At 47.8% G+C, this 18,583-nt stretch overlaps 1 protein-coding gene across 1 annotated transcript in view; it reads left to right on the top strand.

The window, feature by feature from the left end:
* The first annotated feature begins 6,644 nt into the window (after positions 1–6,644).
* LOC116819694 (LON peptidase N-terminal domain and RING finger protein 1-like) overlaps positions 6,645–18,583 on the top strand; it is a 29,635-nt gene continuing 17,696 nt past the window's right edge. The window contains exons 1-2 of the mRNA XM_032771643.2: positions 6,645–7,465; positions 14,301–14,419. Of these exons, the coding sequence (XP_032627534.1) occupies positions 7,159–7,465; positions 14,301–14,419 (426 nt within the window). The 5' untranslated portion in view covers positions 6,645–7,158. The remainder of the gene's footprint in view (positions 7,466–14,300; positions 14,420–18,583) is intronic.

The following is an 18,583-nucleotide window of genomic DNA, read 5'->3' as shown; positions in this document are numbered from 1 at the left end:
CACACTTTCCCTGGACTTCCCACGCAGATTAGTCCTGCTAGAGCAATCTGTGCAGGTAGAGGGTGTCATTGCCTTTGCTAATCCTGGGGGCATATATGTACAACAAGATTTACCTCGTCCTGATCCCCTGGGATGCTCCATAATCTCCCTGGGTTCTTACACAGATCCCATGCCTGCAGCCTCTCTGAATGGAGAGAGTCTTTCAACAGCCCTGTGAGGCAGTAAAGTGCTGTCGCCGCCAATCTACAGGTAGGAAACTGAGGCACACAGCAAGAGATTAAGTGACTTGCCTGATTCTGTTGTCACACTGGTATAAATCGGAGTAGCTCCCCCAAAATCAATGGAGTCCCACTGGTGTGGAAGCAGAGCAGAAGAGGGCCCTTGTTTTAGTGCTTAATTTGTGATTTGCAGGGGCATAGGCTGTCTTGCTAATTAAGCTTAACAGGCACTTCTGTTCACAGCATTGAGCACTTACTCACTGGTGCTGATCCTGCCAGGATGAGAGGAGCAGAGTTGGACCATCCATAGGCCTCCCTGATCCTGCTGGGTTGTGCTGCTGTGGCACAGTGACCTGCTCCGAATGATCTCTTAGCTAAAAGCATCCTCCAAATATTGTAGGAGCTCAACATTTGGGGTGCTGGAGGGCCCCTCTTGCCCCCTGCCTTCCAGAGTCCCATGTGGAGATGGCAGCTCTGGGTTAGACCCACTGACTATGTATCAAGCCAAAGCTGCCCAGAAACACAGCGAAGTGACGGCAAAACACCCACTCAGCCGATTTCTGTGCAGACAGGAAAATGCCACTGAGATTCATGGGCCAGAGCCTCAGCTACTGACTTCAGTGGAGCTCCAGTGATTTATATCAGGCCCCTTTAGTGCAGCTGGAACAGGAGCTGAGGAATTGTCTCCGATTATGTGTACGTACAGCCCCTGGCACCGTGGGCCCTGATCACAGCTAGGCTCTCTCGACACTACGATACAAACCATGATGATTATGGAATGACGAATGAACTGGGCTTCACTGTGTGAAGGGGAAATGCCAATGACATACACAAGATGCTCTAATGCAGGGGTTCTCACTACAAATTTTTTGGTGGCCTCAGAATGCAGCCACCAACCCTGGCTGGTGGCTGCTCTGACAATTTTTCCTAAAATGCTTAATTAACTTTAGGAAAAACAAATAAATATGCACATACACATGCCCAAATCATTGTAATGTGTCTACGTAGGGTTGTTGGGTTTTTTGCTGACTCAATAATAAAAATAGTGTACAGTTGTCTCTATTCGTTACTGGACCTAAACAGAATAGAAACGCAAATAAGGTGCTTTGAACATTCTTGTCTTTTTTCTTTTTGTTTCTTTTGGGTTAGTTTTTTTTAAAGACTTGCTAGTTATAAGGAAGTCTGCTGCAAAAAGTGATATGTTATGTTCGTTAATATCACTTTTCACAGCAGACTTACTCAGCCCTGGCAAGCTCAGGGACAAATGAAGCCCTGGATGGGGAGGCGGGTACAGAGGCAGTGGGGGCATGGGCGATGGGCACGGGGGGAGACAGTGGGGACCAGAGGTGATCGTGGGGTGAACTCAGGCCAGAGCCAGCCACCAGGCAGCCATGGAACAGAGCCCAAAGCCCCACACCCCGGGGAAAGAGCCTGGGGACAGAACCTGAAGCCCCATGGCTGGAGCCTACCACCTGTCACCCCAGGGCTGAAGTCTAACCTCACCACCTCCAGGAAGGTGAGGAACTCACTGACTGCCTGCTCCTGCAGCTTGCATCCCCCCAGAGGAGGGTGGGGCCCAACCACTCTGGTGGCCCCTGGGGAGGGGACCGCTGCTTCCCTCCATCCATCACTGCCCAGGAAGCTGTGGCTGCATTTGAGAAATGCTGCTTTAATCACTAAAAAGAACGAGTCCTTGTGCCCACAAGGACTCCTCGTTCTTTTTGCTGATACAGACTAACACAGCTACCACTCTGAAACCTGGCTCTAATCACTATCCAGTTACGAAGAAGAAAGAATCACTAGAAGCACCTGAAGTGTCAGAGCAGGACAAATACTGCAAATACATTTCATAACAATCTCCCTGAAGTGACTAATGAGTCAGCTGTGGCCTTGCCTGTAGCTCTGCTGTGTTCACTTTCCAGGAACTCTCAAGAGATCACATTTTTATTCACATGAATGCCCACAGAAAGCACGTGCTAAGCTTGCAAGCTGAAGTATTCACACCCAGAGAGTTTAATAATAGATGGGAAGCTGCTTCAAAGGATGGAATTCCTTCAAGCCCTTCACCAGATCCCTGGCACAGAGGCAGCGAAAGGAGCCAGATGTGGATCTGAGCCATGTTGCCAGGACCTTGGATGAATGCACAGTTCCTCTGTGTGGCTGGGAGGAGATGAAATCTGATGTTTTTTCTAGGAATGATGTCACTTCAGGCAAAGTCCATGCGATTTAGCAAGGAAAAAAATTGAAATTTTCTTTTATTCCCTAATCCTATTTATCTGATCCCTCTTACTGAGAAGGTCAGAGCTGCAGTGGCTTCTTTGAGTTCTTCTCCAGATCATAAGACATTCAGGGACTTGAAACAATACCACTGAACATACATGACTATTCACAGCTAATCAACAGCTCAAATTTGGAATATCAAACACTTGCAGCAAACTGTCTGTGATCAGACCAAGAGAGAATAACATTCACATCAAAATTCAAGTGCTTTCAAATTGTCGTGATACATGGAATGCCAGCCCATCACAAAGAGGAGGCTTTTATTAAATAAAACTACTGCAACTATAGACACTAGCACACAGGCTTCCACGCAGGTGGTCTTTGTTTACCAGGGCTTTTCTGGATCTCTATATGGCAATCAGAGAAATCCAGTGGTTGAATTCCATACTGCAAGTAAATGTATCGTTACACAAGAAACGAATACACTCCGGGGACATGAGCCACTCGCAGACACCCTGGCAGTGGAGAAAAGGGCTAAATGAATCATGCCAATTATTTGCATGTATTGGGTTTTAAATAATTGGTTACGCCAACTGTTAAATTATCCCTTAAAAAACAATGGTTACAGACACTGAAGTTTTCTGATTTCCAGTGCCTTCAATAGTGGGAAGACACTTCTTTCATTGCTGCACAATATCTTCAATCTAGCTTACTCCTAGGAAATGTCATAGACAAAATAGATGCCATGAGGTACTCAGATTTGATGGCGATGTGGATCACACAAGATGACAGGTAGATAGATGGGGTGTGTGAGGGGGATACTTAGATATTTAGGTACATAGGTAGAGGAGTGCGTGTGGATGGATAGATAGATAGATAGATCCTATAGTTTATTTGCTGAATAGAAATACAGAAACAGGGATCTGCTTTCCTAAAAAGTGACTGAAAATTTATTTCTATATTATCTATTGCAGTTCAGTATATACCTATTTAGCTGTTCAAGGTGCTCACTGAAGACTTCCTAGGACTGCTACCTTCACAGGCATTGCCTTTAGCTTTGTGCTGTTAAATTCACCTCTGCCCTCATTCCTCTGAATCATGAGCTTGTTAAATTACCTACTGTCAGTTGTGATATCAGATTTCACGTACACACATAGGGGCCAAATTCATCCCTGGTGTCACTCCACTAACTCCAATGCAGCACCAGGGAACAATCTGGACCATGTTATCCAGGATAATAGCACGCACACACACTGATTGCGTAGACAACATCTGGGGAGAAAGGAGTCAGTTAAGATGGTAATGATTACGCGAGTTCTCTACCCTACGCTGGTTCTGGACTGTGCCCCATATTAAAATTCCTACTGTGCTTTGCAAGTATCACCTAGTAAATCAATGTAATTTGTATTGTGTAACCCCACTTTGCAAAACAAGAAGTCCTCACTCAGTTGGTTAATGATGGCATGATCACTGCTGGGTATTTAAGGTGGTTTTTAAAATTACACTGTGTCAGGCCAAGAAAGTCAGTGAAGGAACAGGAATTTGATGTCAGGAAAGCAGCTGCCTTTGGCTTTCTATGATATGAAGAAAAAACCATCCAGTGTGGGGTTAGGGGAAACCGAAACAAAACTTCTCAGCAATGAATGGTCTGACTTCTGGCTGATTGCCCTGCCATCCAATCTGTGACCAGCAGGAATAAATCAGCTGTGAAGGAGACTGGGCCAGAGGTTCAGAAATTTTGAAAGGGACCCTTTCCATATAGAGAAGGTCTCCCAGAGAGAGGATGTATTACTGACTGCACAGGGTACAAGCCAAGCGTGACAGGTCCAGCTAATCTACGGCTTTGGTGGCTTTTATGCACATGACCCTACGTATTAGGTTGTAACCAACAGCAAAAAAATAGCCCAAACCAACCTGCAGGCCTGCTTCAAAGCCATGGCCAGCCCCACACCTGTGGCTGTGCTCAGGGTTGAAGGACAAACAGTTAACCAAAGGAACTCCCCTTCCCTCTTTCTCCAGCCCATCACTAATTAGTTCAGCAATGGGCACAGTATTCCCATACCCCATAGATCCCTCTCAGTTCAATCCTCACCTGGAGCATGTGTTGAGAACTGCCGAACTACGGTCCCTCTTGCTAAATGAAGGAGCAAGCAGGAGGGGAGGTTCTTTAGAAATAGATCTTCCATTCAAACCCTGGGCACAGCCATAGGTGTGGAGCTACTGATGACCTCTCCAGCAACAGCAGTGTCATGAGAGACGAGACTAAGTAGCCCTGGATCCAGAGAACAGGACCTGCCACTTTTGGCAACCATATGACGATCAAGGATATATTTCCTTTCCATTGAATATGCATTCAGTGGCCTGGACTATTGACAGGTCAATATGAGGGAAGACAGTTCCTTTGCTCTGCATGAATTTCCCACCCACAGGCGGTCCCTAAACATGCTTAGTGGGAGGAACAAATGCATCTGAAAAAATATCTTGGGATGAAGCTTGTTATAGTCTCAGTAGTTACTCCTGCTCTTAGGGCTAGCCAATAAATGGAACAGCATGGGTAGCAGATACTTAATATCCGACCTTTACATAAGGGCTTTGATTTTCTAGCCCTGCTTGCTGTTCTAGCCCTGGATCTGCATAAAGAATCAGTGTGTTGGTGTCTGTTGCCACGGTGACTGAATATTGTCCCCGTTCTTCTGGTTGAAATTATCACAACATCTACTAGCTCCTTTGTGCTCCAGCTAAGTGTAACTTTGAATGCCAAAGGGCACAGTCCACCCAGTTATAAAACACTTGCATTATGTACACCCGGAGATGAGATCTGGTGAGCCAATTCCATGCACTCACAACCTGTCACACAGTCGCTCTGCCGTCTTTATAGGGTTGGCCTGGTCTGATCTGCAATGGCTATTTCTAATATATCCAGTGAATGGAGCCCCTGTTTTCTGCGTTTGGAATACCTGGGAACAGGTGGAGATTTCAGCACATTTAGTCATTATTTCTATTTATTTATTTATTTATTGGATTTTTTTTAACTCAGGGAGCCTACAAGGAACAGACAAACCTCCTCCTCCAAGTAGGTTGAATATGCAAAAATACTTTATATAATGTACGATTTGCTGAGCTGCAGAGAGTACAATAAAGTTAATATGGTTCTGTCATTTCCTCAGGAATGCATTATATAAAACTGCCTTTGCCACACAATTATACTGTAGAATGACAGGAGACTAGATTAATAGTTCTTCGGGCTTGAGAGACCACCACATGGCCTTCATGCCCCATACAGACACAGGAATATATATGAAAAATGTCATTTGACTATCTATACGTTTCTAATTCTGTTCCAGCGGAAGGGAAGTACTGGTATGATCTGGATTCAATTCCCAGCTGTGGTGTAGACTCCTGTGTGGCCTGGAGGAAATCTCTTGATCTCCCTGGGTGTCAGTTTCTCATCTGGATAACAGGGACAATGTAAGGCTTATTTTCTCCCACCCTCTGTCTGTCTTGTCTCTTTAAACTGCAAACTTTGGCTCAGGGATGGTCTCCTCCGACCACAATAAGTCTTTACAGGAGCTGGCATGAGACTGCTTACAGCTCCAAGAGCTCCTGCGATGCAAACGAGAATATGCAACACCAGTGCGTAACACGAGCAATACATGCACACTCATCCTTATTCAATATAATGCTTTCCCCCCACTCTCTCGGTACATTCTGTACATTCCTCAGCCCGCACGCACACACGTCTCCTCAGCTCCAATGAACTCCCCGAAGGGAGCCCAGCCCTGCTCCAGCGGGCAGCGCCTTGCAACCGAGCCGAGGGACCTGGGCGCAGGCAAGGACACCGGTGCTGCAAGCCAAGCACTTGCATAAGCAGCCAGTCCCCTCCCAGGTGGTCTGTTAGGAACCAGTCCAAGCAGCCTGCGCCGCCCCAAAGTGGATGCTGCAGGCGGGCGCGGGGTCAGTGACTCCTTTCCCCCAGCCCCCATGCAGCCCCCGCATTCCCCCAAGGCTCCCTGTCTCTCCCTCCAAGCAACCCCCCCTCCCCTCGGTTATGAAACGCAGCCTGCAAGGTCTGTTTCACAACAGGGGCGGGCCTAAGCCGCCGCCAATGGGCGGGCGCCGGAGCCCCATCACATGGGGGGCTGCTCCAGATTTTACGTAATGTAGTTTTGTGCGAGCAACAAAAGCGATTGCAACTGGGGGGGGGGGGGGGGGGGGGGCGGGCCCCCCCCCCCCCGCTTTGCCCCGACAAATCGCTCCTCGGGGATGGAGCTGGGCTGCTCCAGCCCGGGGAAGTGACTGCACCCACCTGCCCCCCCCCCGCCTTCCTCCCAGGGGAGAGGAGGGTGGGAGGAGCAGCCGCCTCCCCCAGGCAGGGCGGCAGAAGGGATGCGAAAGCGGAAAGCCGGCGCTGGCAGAGCGGGACAGGGACTGTGACCCCGACACGGGCCGCGGACAGGAAAAGCGCGGCGGGGGTGTCACCCGCGGGGAGCCCGAGCGCGCCCCGCTGCCCCCGGGGGCAGCAGCCCAGCCGGGCGAGGATGGGCTGAGGGGCGTGGAGGGCCCTTGGGTGCTTCGCTCTGGTGCGCGGCTCCCAGCCCCTCGCCTTGTGTAGGGCCCCCCCCCGTGTCCCTGGCACTGCGGGGGCCCGGAGCCTGTCGCCCGCCAGCCCCGGGCAGCCCGGCTCCGGGGGCACATCCGCCCGCGGGCTGGGGCCCGAGCGATGGACGTTTTCCTCTGCCCCTCGTGTCGGTTTGTCCTGCGGGACCCGGTGACCGTCTCCTGCGGCCACTCCTTCTGCAAGCGATGCTTGGGCGAGCCGCTGCCCTCCCGCTGCCTCGTGTGCCGGGGGAAGCTGCGGCTCCTGGGCTCGAGAGCCGTGCGCTGCAACGTCCTGCTGGGGGGCCTGCTGGAGAAGTGCCTGGCCCGGGAGCCCCGGCTGGCCCGGCTGCAAAGCCACGCGCAAGAGCTGCTCCGGAGCCGGGACTACGGGGCCGCGCTGAGGGCAGCCCAGAAGGGGCTCGAGCTGGGTAAGCGTGGCAGGGTCTGGGGGGTGGGGAGGGAGGCTGGTCAGTGTCTGGATCCACGCACCCCCCCACACAAAGCAGCCCCCCACCAGCTCCTGGTTATGTAACTTCTCGCCAGGCACGACTGCTTCGGAGGCTGCACCGTCTCTCTCCTTATTAGCTTCCTCATAATAAAGAGCCGCTTTATTCGCGGAGACAGAGGGGAACCCCACCATCACAGCCGGGGAATGAAGCCGTGACTCCACAGGGTCACTAAGGGAGGCAGTTCAACCCCGCCTCATTTGCACCAGCTTGCACAGATGAATTCCTCCAAACCCCCCTCCCCCGGACTTTAAAAAGGCACTTTGATTATCATCTGTACCAGAGCTCCAAGTAACAGCTCTCTCCTTTTCATGCAGTTGCTGATATTTTCTTTTGCAAGCCCTGGGCACGATTTAAGCTATTCACCTGCACATATATAGTTTCTCTCCATGCATGTGAGCAGCATTGCTCTGCCTTCATGACCAACTTCTTTAGCAGGTTGAGGGGTATAGTTGCTGGGGCAAATTCTGCTGTCAGCCACTAATCTGAAGGGTTTCAGGTGTGTAAGTGACAGAAGAATTCGAGCCATTATTTGCAGGCGGAACGGTGAGTTTCTGAAAGTATGGGAGGGGAATAGCTGTTTTAGAAGTTAGAAGTTCAGTGACACAGAGTGCTCACATCCAGCCATGTGTCAGTCCCAGAGGAAGTTCTTTGCTCCAGCAACAGTGGCGCTGTTCCTGTAACCAGCAAAGCTGGCCATTTGGAAAAGGGCAATGAAGATGGAAAATGATCAGCAGGGTTGTGAGACTGTCACAGTGTATCCACTCAGTTACACCTGTCTGAGCCACCTCTGCCTCTTGGGAGAATGCAGCTCTGGCAAAAACTCTTAGCCAGGGTTTAACTAATTCTCTACTCTCCCAGGACTTCGGGGGCCAGGGTTGGATCCTGCAGTCTTGTTTCAGGATTGACCTCCAAGGGAAATTTGCCAGCAGGATCAGAGCCTAGGAATGTAACTGATTTGCTGATGGCTAATAAATCCTCATTGTGTCCTGAGCAGATCCTTTTATCCAACATATTAACATAAGACATGCATCACTTTTCAGCATCATGATTGCTTGATCAACAGTCTTGAAGCAAATACGTCTGTTTATTAACATTTTCATTACTGTTTTTTTTACATCATGGGATTTCTGTAAAAGAAATATTGAAAAAAATGTTCAATGTTCCAAATTCTTGTTACTCTATTTGTGTGCTCCAAAGGTTCTTGGTTCTATGCTCACCATCTCCCCAACTTGTCTTTATTCTTATGATCATTTGGATTGCAGTTGCGCCAGTCTCCTGGTGCTGGGCACTGCACAAACAAATAGAAATACTCAGTCCCTGCCCAGAAGAACTTCCCATCTTGGTTATGATACTGCCTGTCTATAAACAAAGTTTTAAAACATTGTGTTATTTTCAAGGGAAATGCAAAAGCACTTCGCAGTTAACCAAAGGCAGTGCTTTGTCAATCCATCAGTTGCCTTATATCACTTCTGCCAATGAGCGTGTATCAGTGAGAATCATGGACCTCTCCTTAACTTACAGTGGCAATCAAGATAATGAAATACCATTAGGCAACAGCTACAGACTTAAAACACAGAGCAGTCACAAAAAGAACACCTAGCCAGATCTTGAACTTGAGGTGTAGTATCTTACTTTCCCCCACAAGCTCGAGTTCATGTGTGTGTCTGTGCATGTTGCAAATAAACCTGATTCGTAGACATCATTAAACCTGTGACTATGAATGGCCATGACGTGTCTTTACACACGCTTGAAGGGGACAGGTGATGTAGTGCAAAGTAGTCACACCCTAGCGCTTCCCCCCTGGATTCTGAGCTCGGCTCAGGCCCCCAAGTGAAAAATGAGTTGTGATTTCACTGTGAATTCCATTTCTCCGCTTAACAAAATGCACTGCACAGCTCAGTTTGGTTGGCAGTCCTGGCTCAAAGATTAGCATTGGGAGAAGGGGCTGCAGCTACTGCTATTATATAGATAGCAGTAGTACCAGGGAGAGGAGACCCAGTAAGAGATAGGAGCCCCATTGTGTGAGGCACCATGTAGATAAGTAAAGGAAAGGCATCTGCTGCTCCAGAGAGCTCGTTCACCAGGATTATGACAAGACACAACAGGTGGATAAAGAGACACATGGGGATGTGGGCAAGATTACAGTAAAGACAGGTATGTTTGCATGAATAAATAGTCATAGTCACAGCTGTCTGCCCGCTTGGACTGTGGCTCATTGGCAGAACTGCATCAAAGCTTGGTCTGGAATGGCAGAGGATTCAGGTGCACTGGCAGTGTTCCGTGTGTGGGAAACTTCCATAGCAAACCAAGCCCAAAGCCACTGCACACCCTGAACACCCTCAGGCTTACACAGAGCAACACACCAGAGCATATGTTCAGAGCACTTACGATTGTTTTATTATGGAGAAGAGAGCACTGCTAACATTTCAGCAGCATGCCTTCTTCAGAGCAGGTTTGCTAGACTCTCCTATCTGTAGTTAAATAACTATAAGTACTTGGAAAGCGTTTCTAGTTTGTTGCTTAATTTTAGCCCCAGGCCCTTTTTCCCTTTGGCTACAGAGCAGTCCTTGGCTGAGTTTTCTTAGGGCTGCGTTGGTGTTTAATGCTCACATCAAGCAGCAGATTTTTGCCCCCCTTAGTCATAAAATCATAGAATCATCGAAATGTAGGACTGGAAGGGACCTCGAGAAGTCAAGTCCAGCCTCCTGTGCTAAGGCAGGGCCAAATAAACCCAGACTTATCCCTCGTCTGACCTATTCTTAAAAACTTGCCGTGACGGGAATTTCATAACCTCTCTTGGATGCCTATTCCAGAACTTAACTACCTTTATAGCTGGAAAGTTTTCCTAATACCTAACCTGAACCTGCAGATTAACATTACTTCTTATCCTGCCTTCCGTGGACATGGAGAACAATTGATCACTGTCTTCGTTAGAACAGCCCCTCACATGTTTGAAGACTGTCATCAGTTCCCCCCCTCCCCGGTCCTCTTTTCTCAAGACTATTCTTAGTCCGCAAATGAATTTCCAGAGGTGGATGGCTGGTCACTGTGTTTATGTTCATTCAGAAGGATGGCACTGTGCCTGTCCTTGTTATAGCTTGGTTTAAGGTTGCTGCTGTCAATCGCTCACTTTAACACACCAGTGCAGCCCAAACGAAACCCATCTGAGTAAACCCCATGCAGGGTGACGGCTTCCCCAGCACAGACGCAGAGGCGATGTTATCCAGCCTGCCTTTCCTCACTTTCTGAAGTTAGAATTTGGAGTGGCTGGGGAGATGAGCCTTCCTGGGAGTGTCAGAAAGCCAGCAGTGTAGTTAGTGCAGGAGTATTTTCTCTCTCTAATGTCGCCAGCTGTGGATTGCAGAGATGGGCTGAGATTCACAGCCAGGCTTTTTCATTGATTAAGCTTGTGCTCGTCAGCAGTCCTGTAACAGTCTCACAAGGAGTGACTGAAAGAGAGAAAGTATTCGTAGACAGACTGCTTGGCCAGGAAAATTACCAGCATACTGGGAGATAGGTGGCCCCCTCTGCAAATTAATGTACGGTACGACAGGATGTCCCAGGAGGACTTTTAGTTAGAAGTCATCAGCTGAAATCCAGCCTAGTTCAGTAGGGTCTGAAAGCAATATTATCTTGTGCTTATTCAGTGACCTCGATGAAATTAGAATTGGGGGTGTCAGTGAACAAGTTGCCATATGACACCAACAATACCCCTAGCGCCCACAATGGAAGTGCTGGAAGAAAGGCAAAGCTTAGAGCTGATCCCACCAGGTCAGTGGGAGGCCCAGTGTAAGGGAATGTTCTGCAGTGCTGTCTGTCCAGGAGCTAGCAGAGCTCCGTAGAACTGCCACTACGGCACCTTGTGTTGGTACTAAAGCGGGGAACTTCAAAGGTGCACAACTGCTATTAATCGATCAACGAGAATTGAATTCCTCACTCCCGTAGGTGGCTTTCGGGAATCTCAATCTAAATTTCTGCTTGAAAACATAGAGCCAAGAAGGGAAACAGATTCCCTCTCTTTGTTCCATATTCCTCCTCCATCCATCTTCCTTGACATGGAGATGGAAAACACTTGGCCAGCCAGACTGAGAGGCTGTCTTGTGTCACTGCAGCCTATGGGTCCTCAGCGGAAATATTGTTTTGTAATGTCGCATAGCAGCATCGGTCAGTGACTCACAGCAGACGCCCCTGGGCTTTCTATGGCAACAGCACACCACAGGGACTATTTTTATTCTTTCTCCCGCAACAGAAGCACAGCTCTGTCCCAAAAGACTGTGGTTCAGGATGTCTGGAGAACAGCGCCCCCAACCCCCACCTTCGAATCAATAGATTCTGTTCTTGAAAGGCAGCTCCAATATGCATTGTCAGATTCCACTCAGCTGAGGTCTTGCTGAGAGATTGAGTACATCAGGATAAACTGGAATGAAGGGAAATTTAAGGCTGGATATTTGGGGCAGGAGAGGGGAATCCTTAGGTTATTTTAGATTGCTGAATAGTCTCTGAAGAGATGCTGGCTGTGATTCAGCCTTATTCCACTGAGCACCTGAGATTAAAAAGTAGGGAGCAGTTCAGCATTAGCAAGGAAAGGGACTAGATGAAATGGAAGCTCTGATTCCCTGTCTCTGATTTGTAACTGATAGTGCTACTTGTCATTCTGTCCTTTCCCCATAGCCCGTGTCTGGATCATCTATTTCAATCAGAAGCTTTTTGAGACGGAGATTGTCTCGTACAGCACCTGGCACAGTGGGGCCCCAATCTTTGCTGGTCCTTAGGCACTACCATAATAAACATGATTCATTATTATAAGGGTGGATAGTTAACCTGAGATACCCCTAGTGGTTTTAAATAGAACCGGTCAAAAATGTTCAGTTGAAAAACAAGTTTTCTTCATGTTTTATGTACCATTTTCATTTTTTACTTATAAGTTTTCAGTTTGTTTTCTCTTGATGATTGTACCAGTTTGGATCAGACCAATTCACCACACAGCAGGCTTCTACAAAAATCAGAAGCACACTCTAAATGAAAAGTGTCTATTTCAAAATTGAAAAAAAAATCATTTTTGAGACATTTCCAAAACACGTGAATACAGTAATGTAGATAAAATAATTCCTTGCAAATATCTGGGGATCAAAAATGGAAAACCGAGCCCATTTTGAAACCCAGCAGAATGAAATCAGCTTTGAAAATTTCAGAGTTGTCACGAGTTAAGATCTGAAATTATAGAGTCTTTAGCTTTGTTGACCAACTCTAGTTTAATCCAAGCCTGCTTTTGCATTACCAGTTCCTGTTATAAAATGATATCTGTGACTAGTGTCAGACTAGATCACGTAGTTAGCTAGATAAGATCTCTTAGTCATGTGCCTGATGTGGATATTCCATTGTGAGAGTGTAATAAGCCTCTGTCCCAAATTTGGACCTTAGCGTCCAAGATCTGGGTGCTTAGCATGAACCTCCAAGCTTAATTACCAGCTTGGATCTTATCTCGCTGCCACCAGTCAGGATTCTGAGTACCTGATAAACTCTCTGGTCTACCCAAACCTTTCCCTGGGGGACCCCCAAGACTCAGATGCCCTGAGCCTCCAAAAAAGGGAAATAACCCACTTCCCTTCCTGCTCTTTACTTCCTCCCAGATTTTCCTGCCCTGGGGATACTAGGAGATTTCCCTGCTTCAATCCCTTGAAACACAAAACAGAGAGGACGATTTACCTTCCCCCCTCCTTCTTCTCCCCCCTCCCAGTCTTTCCCTGAGAGAGACAGTGCTCCTGGCACAGAGATTTCTATCCCCTTGCCTTAACTAGGAAAAGAAAATCCAACAAGTTTTAAAAAGAAAGCTTTATATAAAAAAGAAAGAAAAAACACATGACATGATCACTGCATCAAGATGACATAACACAGGGCTATTGCTTAAAAGAAAATATGAATAATCAGCCTTATTCAAAAAGATATCCAATTTAAACATTCCAGCAACTCCACACATGTAAATACAAAATACAATATAAACCTATTGCTTTTCCTTTTGTACTCACAACTTGGGAACAGAAGGGTAGAAAGAAGCTTGGAGATAGAAAAAAAAACTCTTCCCTCATAGCCGAGAGAAACAAACAGACAGAACAAAGACAAAACACACCCAGAAGTTCCCTCCCTCCCTTTTAAAAAATCCGGTTTCCTGATTGGTCCTTTGGTCAGGTGTTTGGTTCCCTTTGTTAACCCTTTACAGGTAAAAGAAACATTAACCCTTAGCTATCTGTTTATGACAGAGAGTACTAACCTGCATATTCATTGCCTTACGGTCCCATCTGCATCCTGGCCTGAAATTAAGTCATTAACAAAAAATAATTAGTGCCAACAGTGTGAATTTAGTGGTGACAGAATCATGGCATAAGCTGATCAAAATTGCAAATGCGAGGGTATGTGATAAAATAGTGCAAGTCTCACTGATTTGGCATACGAGTGTGCAAAACAATTGTCACAACTGTTTTATCCTGTTAGCTGGCTTTCCTTCTACACCCTCTCCACCACACTCTTGATATGCAAGCTGTGCTTATTTTGCCTTGTCCATCCAATGCCAAGTCAGGGCAAGTGACACTACTTTAGCCCAACACCTGTTTTCTGATGTAATCCTCCTCCCCAGCTGAATTTGTCCAGGAGATTTCCACAGGACTTGCACCTGTTTGCACTCGGTCAGAATTCACTGTGTATAGGAGATATTGAGTGTAGACCTTGTATTAATGTCACTGAGGCCTTCTGTGTGCAGCTCCTGATGATGTTTCGCTGAGGCTGTGCCGGTCGGAGGCATATGTGGCCCTGCAGCAGTATTCAGAGGCGCTGGAGGATTTGGAAGTGGTGTGCCGGAGTGAGCCAGAAGAGTGCGAGGTGAGTCAGTGCATGGCTGGTGGGTTGGTTCTGCTACAAGAAGGTGGATGGAGCACATGCTGTGGGCTACAAGGGCTCCTTGAAATGAAACATGATGCGAAATGTTGCGCTTGAGCTGTGGGATTGCAGCCATCTGCTCACAGGGATGGGGATTTTGTTCCTAGATTGTTAGAACTCTAAATGCTGGTGGGCTCTTCCTCCCCACTCTCCCAGAGGGCTTCATTTGGCCCTAGGAATCTCCCTGATCTTGTTTTACCACACTTCTGTGAACCCTCTTACCTCCGTGGAGAGATTTAGAGCTGTTCAAAGGAGATGGGGAGGGGGGTCCTACAAATATTTAACATGAAAATTTGAATCTGTTATCAAAGATAAGCCACGCCAGGAGTGAACAGGGTGCACCTAGCAACTTATCTGCTGGTGCTGTAGGATTTGGCTCTGGGACTCGGAACCCACTCAGATTTCAGCTGTTGTGGTTTTGGAGGGTTTTCTCCATGAAGCCTGTTCCCCCCTCCAGCTCCAGGGTGCTTTGCCTTTTTGTCACTCTTCCTGAAATTCGTGGGCAGGTCAGCATCCCATCCCTTAGGGCCTGATCCAATGCCTGTTATAAAAATTGAGACTCTTTCCACTGACTCTAATGGGCATTGGATCAGGCTTTAACTTGCTAGACCATCAAGCGCATGCGATTTGTTTTGTGCATCGCAATGCTCTGTCACGATGCGATGACTCTGTCATCATGCAGTGAGGCAGCATTGTCATATGATGCTGCCTTTGAGGACAAACGCTCAGAGATGGGAACCTTCCCGTCTCCCTTCTGCTGGGAAATCAGATGGCATTTTCCAAGGTGCGTTTGGCAGGAAGTTCATCTCTTATATAGTTAGTGTTGTAAAGGCATATGGGGACCAGGCCATTTTTTGTTAATGCTGGCACAGCTGTTGTTCCCTTGTATGTTGCCGAGCAAAACAGAGTTGTTTTCTCTATGGTAAGATCTCCTGCCGCTCACTGAGTGCTTTCTCCTTGGCATTCCCTCCAGAGGCCAGGTACAACTGGGCATTTGCTAGACAAACCCATTATAAAAGGAGCTGGATACATGGTTCCCTCCCGCCTCCAGTGCCCTGCTAGAGATTTCAGGCCAGACCTTGAAGGGGAAAGGCAGCTCGGTCTCCAGCCTGCGTGCTTAAACTGAGCTGGCCGATTATGCCAGACTGTGGGCCCATGTTTTCTTTATGACACAGGCTCCTGTTCACGACGGGTGGAGCTGACCTCATTTTCTTTGGCCCTCGTTCAGCGTCTGGGAGCAAGGGAGTAGCGTTGCACTTTGGATAATATGACAGTGACAAATGTTAATGCTGTTTGATTTTTCTGAGCTCACTTGCCCAGGTTTTGGAGAGATCTGGTTTCTCTGTCTATGTTTGCACAGTGTGGGCTGGATTCCCTGTGGCGTTGTGGCACCTTCGTACTTTTCCAGCTACACAAAGGCAGCCAGATCTCCCCATGAGGAAATACTCTCAGCATACCTGGATCCCCAGGGGAAGATTGGGCATGGCTGGCTCTGTGCCGGCTTCCCTTGCAACCCCCAGTGTACCAGGGGCACATCAAGGAAAAAAGAGAGCCTGGCTGGAGTGAACTGGAGGTTTAGGGCCTGTGGGCAGCAGAGTGTGAATTACAGCAGCCTTGAGATTGCTCTAATTTACACTGGGGACTGAGCACAAAGGTGTCTTTGTCCCCTCCTTTCCTGCACTGAACACTGCTTGGCTGGAGACACCATCCGGCACTGTGTCTTTAATGGTGGCACTAATACAAATTATACAGAAAGATGAGACGGTTTTTTCTCTTCAGCGTCACAAATTCTCTTCGGAATCCAAAACTGCCAAATTTCCCCCAAATGCAAGTATCTTACCCTCAGCTCAGCTCAATTTGGAGCCAGGTCTCGGCAGTGCAGGGGAAATGCAGCAGCTACTAAGGGGTTTCTCCCAGCCTCCCTTGGCCTATAGTTTGGAAAACTTACATGGTGGCTGTTCCCTGTGTCCCTGGGAATGGCTGGGAAAGGGACAGCTTTCAGAAGGTGGCAAGAATTTTAGATCCAGAGAGTGGATGGGAAAATGTGCTCATTATACAGAGGATCCAGCCTTTGAATGCCACCGCCTTTCCAGCAGCCCTGGTGCAGCTGGTTACCAACCCAGGATCATGGTCCATTGCTAATTCTGAACTCACCCGCTTGCTGTCTGTATTGTCATTGGGTGTGTCTTGCTTGGAAACACACTAACCAAATTAAGTGGCAAGTTGCAATTACTGAATGTAAACATTCCATGATGCTAATCGGGCCATCTGTCATATCTCATTAAGCCCAGCGCACCTAGATAACTCTATTGCGTTAAAAAAAACAATCCTAAAGTGAAGCACTCCAGAAGTGTCTGGCATCCTGTCAACAGCAATCTTCATTCAAGCAAACTCATTGCTTGCATAGAACTCTGGTAATGAAGGCAAAGTTTCCAGCGGAGTGGAAGGGAGACGTTGATTCCTGCTGGACTGGTGCATGGATCATGGAGTGGGCTAGTGGGGACACAGCTTTGAGCTGCAGGCGGAGGGGTTTGCAGTATTACGATTATTTATTTGGGTTACTGTAGCCCCTCGGAGCTCCAGTCACGGGCTTGGACCTCATTGTGTTCGGTCCTCTGCAAACGCAGAACACAGAGATGGTCCCTGCCCCAGAGAGCTTACAATCCAAGTATAAGTCAAGAGACACCAGATGGATAGATACAGATCGGGGAGTACGAGGAAACGAGGTGACATTGATCAGCATGACAGGCAATGGTCTGAGCATGCCAGAGGCATAACCGTTGTCAAGGTTTTTTTGTAGAGATCTTGGAAGAGGTGAGTTTGAAGGAGGGACTATAAGTGGGTTTGTGGTTATGCCTGGGGAGCTTCTCCCAAGCACGAGGGGCAGCACGAGAGAAAGCATGGAGATGCTTGTTTGGAAATTTCACAAGCGGGTGATGCAGGCTGGCATCGTGGGCTGGATGGAGGCAGGAGTCGATGTTTCTGTACTGAACGAGAGAGAACTTGTCAGGTGGGGCTAGACATGAAGGGTCTTAAAAGCGAAGCCAGGCAGCTTATGTTTGGTGCGACAGAGGACGGGAGCCGGTGGAAGGATGCAAAGAGGGGTGAGGCGGTCAAAGGGATGGGCCAGGAGGAAAATGTTCTTTGCAGCAGCATTCTGAATGGAGCTGAACAGGACAAGGTTGCATTTGTCAGGGCCAGCGAGAAGGATAGTGCGGTACTGTGAGGCAGGAGGAGAAGAGCCTGCATGACGGTTTCAGGTGTGTGGATGGGTAGCAAAGGCTGGATCTTAGAACTATGTTAGAGCAGTCTGTTCCTTAGTGGAAGGAATGGGAAATTGGGAAGACTTACTGCTGCTTTGCTAAGGATTTTCCAACTTCTCAGCATACAGTTTAATTTGATTTGCTTTTGCTATGTTGCATTTTGGAATAAAAACCCCTTCCGTGCCTTAAGCAGCCTTTGTGGACATCTGTTTCCTTTGTTGGCGCGTCTGCTGATAAAGCCTAGGAAGGGTAAGCGTGGGGAGCAGGGTAAATAGATCAAGATGTGAGTTATGAGAAAACCTGACTGAAGGTGTAACGGTTTGTCTGCAGGGTTCGAAACTGGATCCTTTAGCACCACAGAACAAACACTAGCACATGAGCTTAAGGAGTAAAGTTATGAGCTAGCAGCAGTAGTAGGTTGCTATCCTATAGAAAACCACCCACATCTCGCAATACCCATTTTGGCAGTATGTTAAAAACATTCTGTACCGCTCAGCAGGACTAGCCGCCTTCTTATCTTTTCCATTTCTAATTTCTGTGATTCTCGGAAGCAGCGGCAGTACAGAGTTCACATTTCACCACATGCGGCTCTCTAGGACATTCATGGCATTCATAGTTCAAATCATGGGGCTTCTTAGAGGGAAGCCTCGGTGACCATTTGGGTTTTTTTTAGGGGGTTCTGCAAGGTCTGAGTTGGTGGGAAAACTTGTATTAGTGCTGCCTGATGAGCTGATAAAATGAGGACTTGAGTTTCTAGGGCTGCCAAGCTAGTGCCTCTCAGGGGCATGAGGTTCCGTTTAAAAGAAAGCAACCAGCTGGTGACTAATCCAGATGGCTCTGTCCT

Source organism: Chelonoidis abingdonii, chromosome 7 (genome assembly GCF_003597395.2).
Source record: "Chelonoidis abingdonii isolate Lonesome George chromosome 7, CheloAbing_2.0, whole genome shotgun sequence".
NCBI classification, from domain to species: Eukaryota; Metazoa; Chordata; order Testudines; family Testudinidae; genus Chelonoidis; species Chelonoidis abingdonii.
The sequence above is the reverse complement of the archived record's forward strand: the minus strand, read 5'-3'. Positions and strand labels throughout refer to the sequence as shown.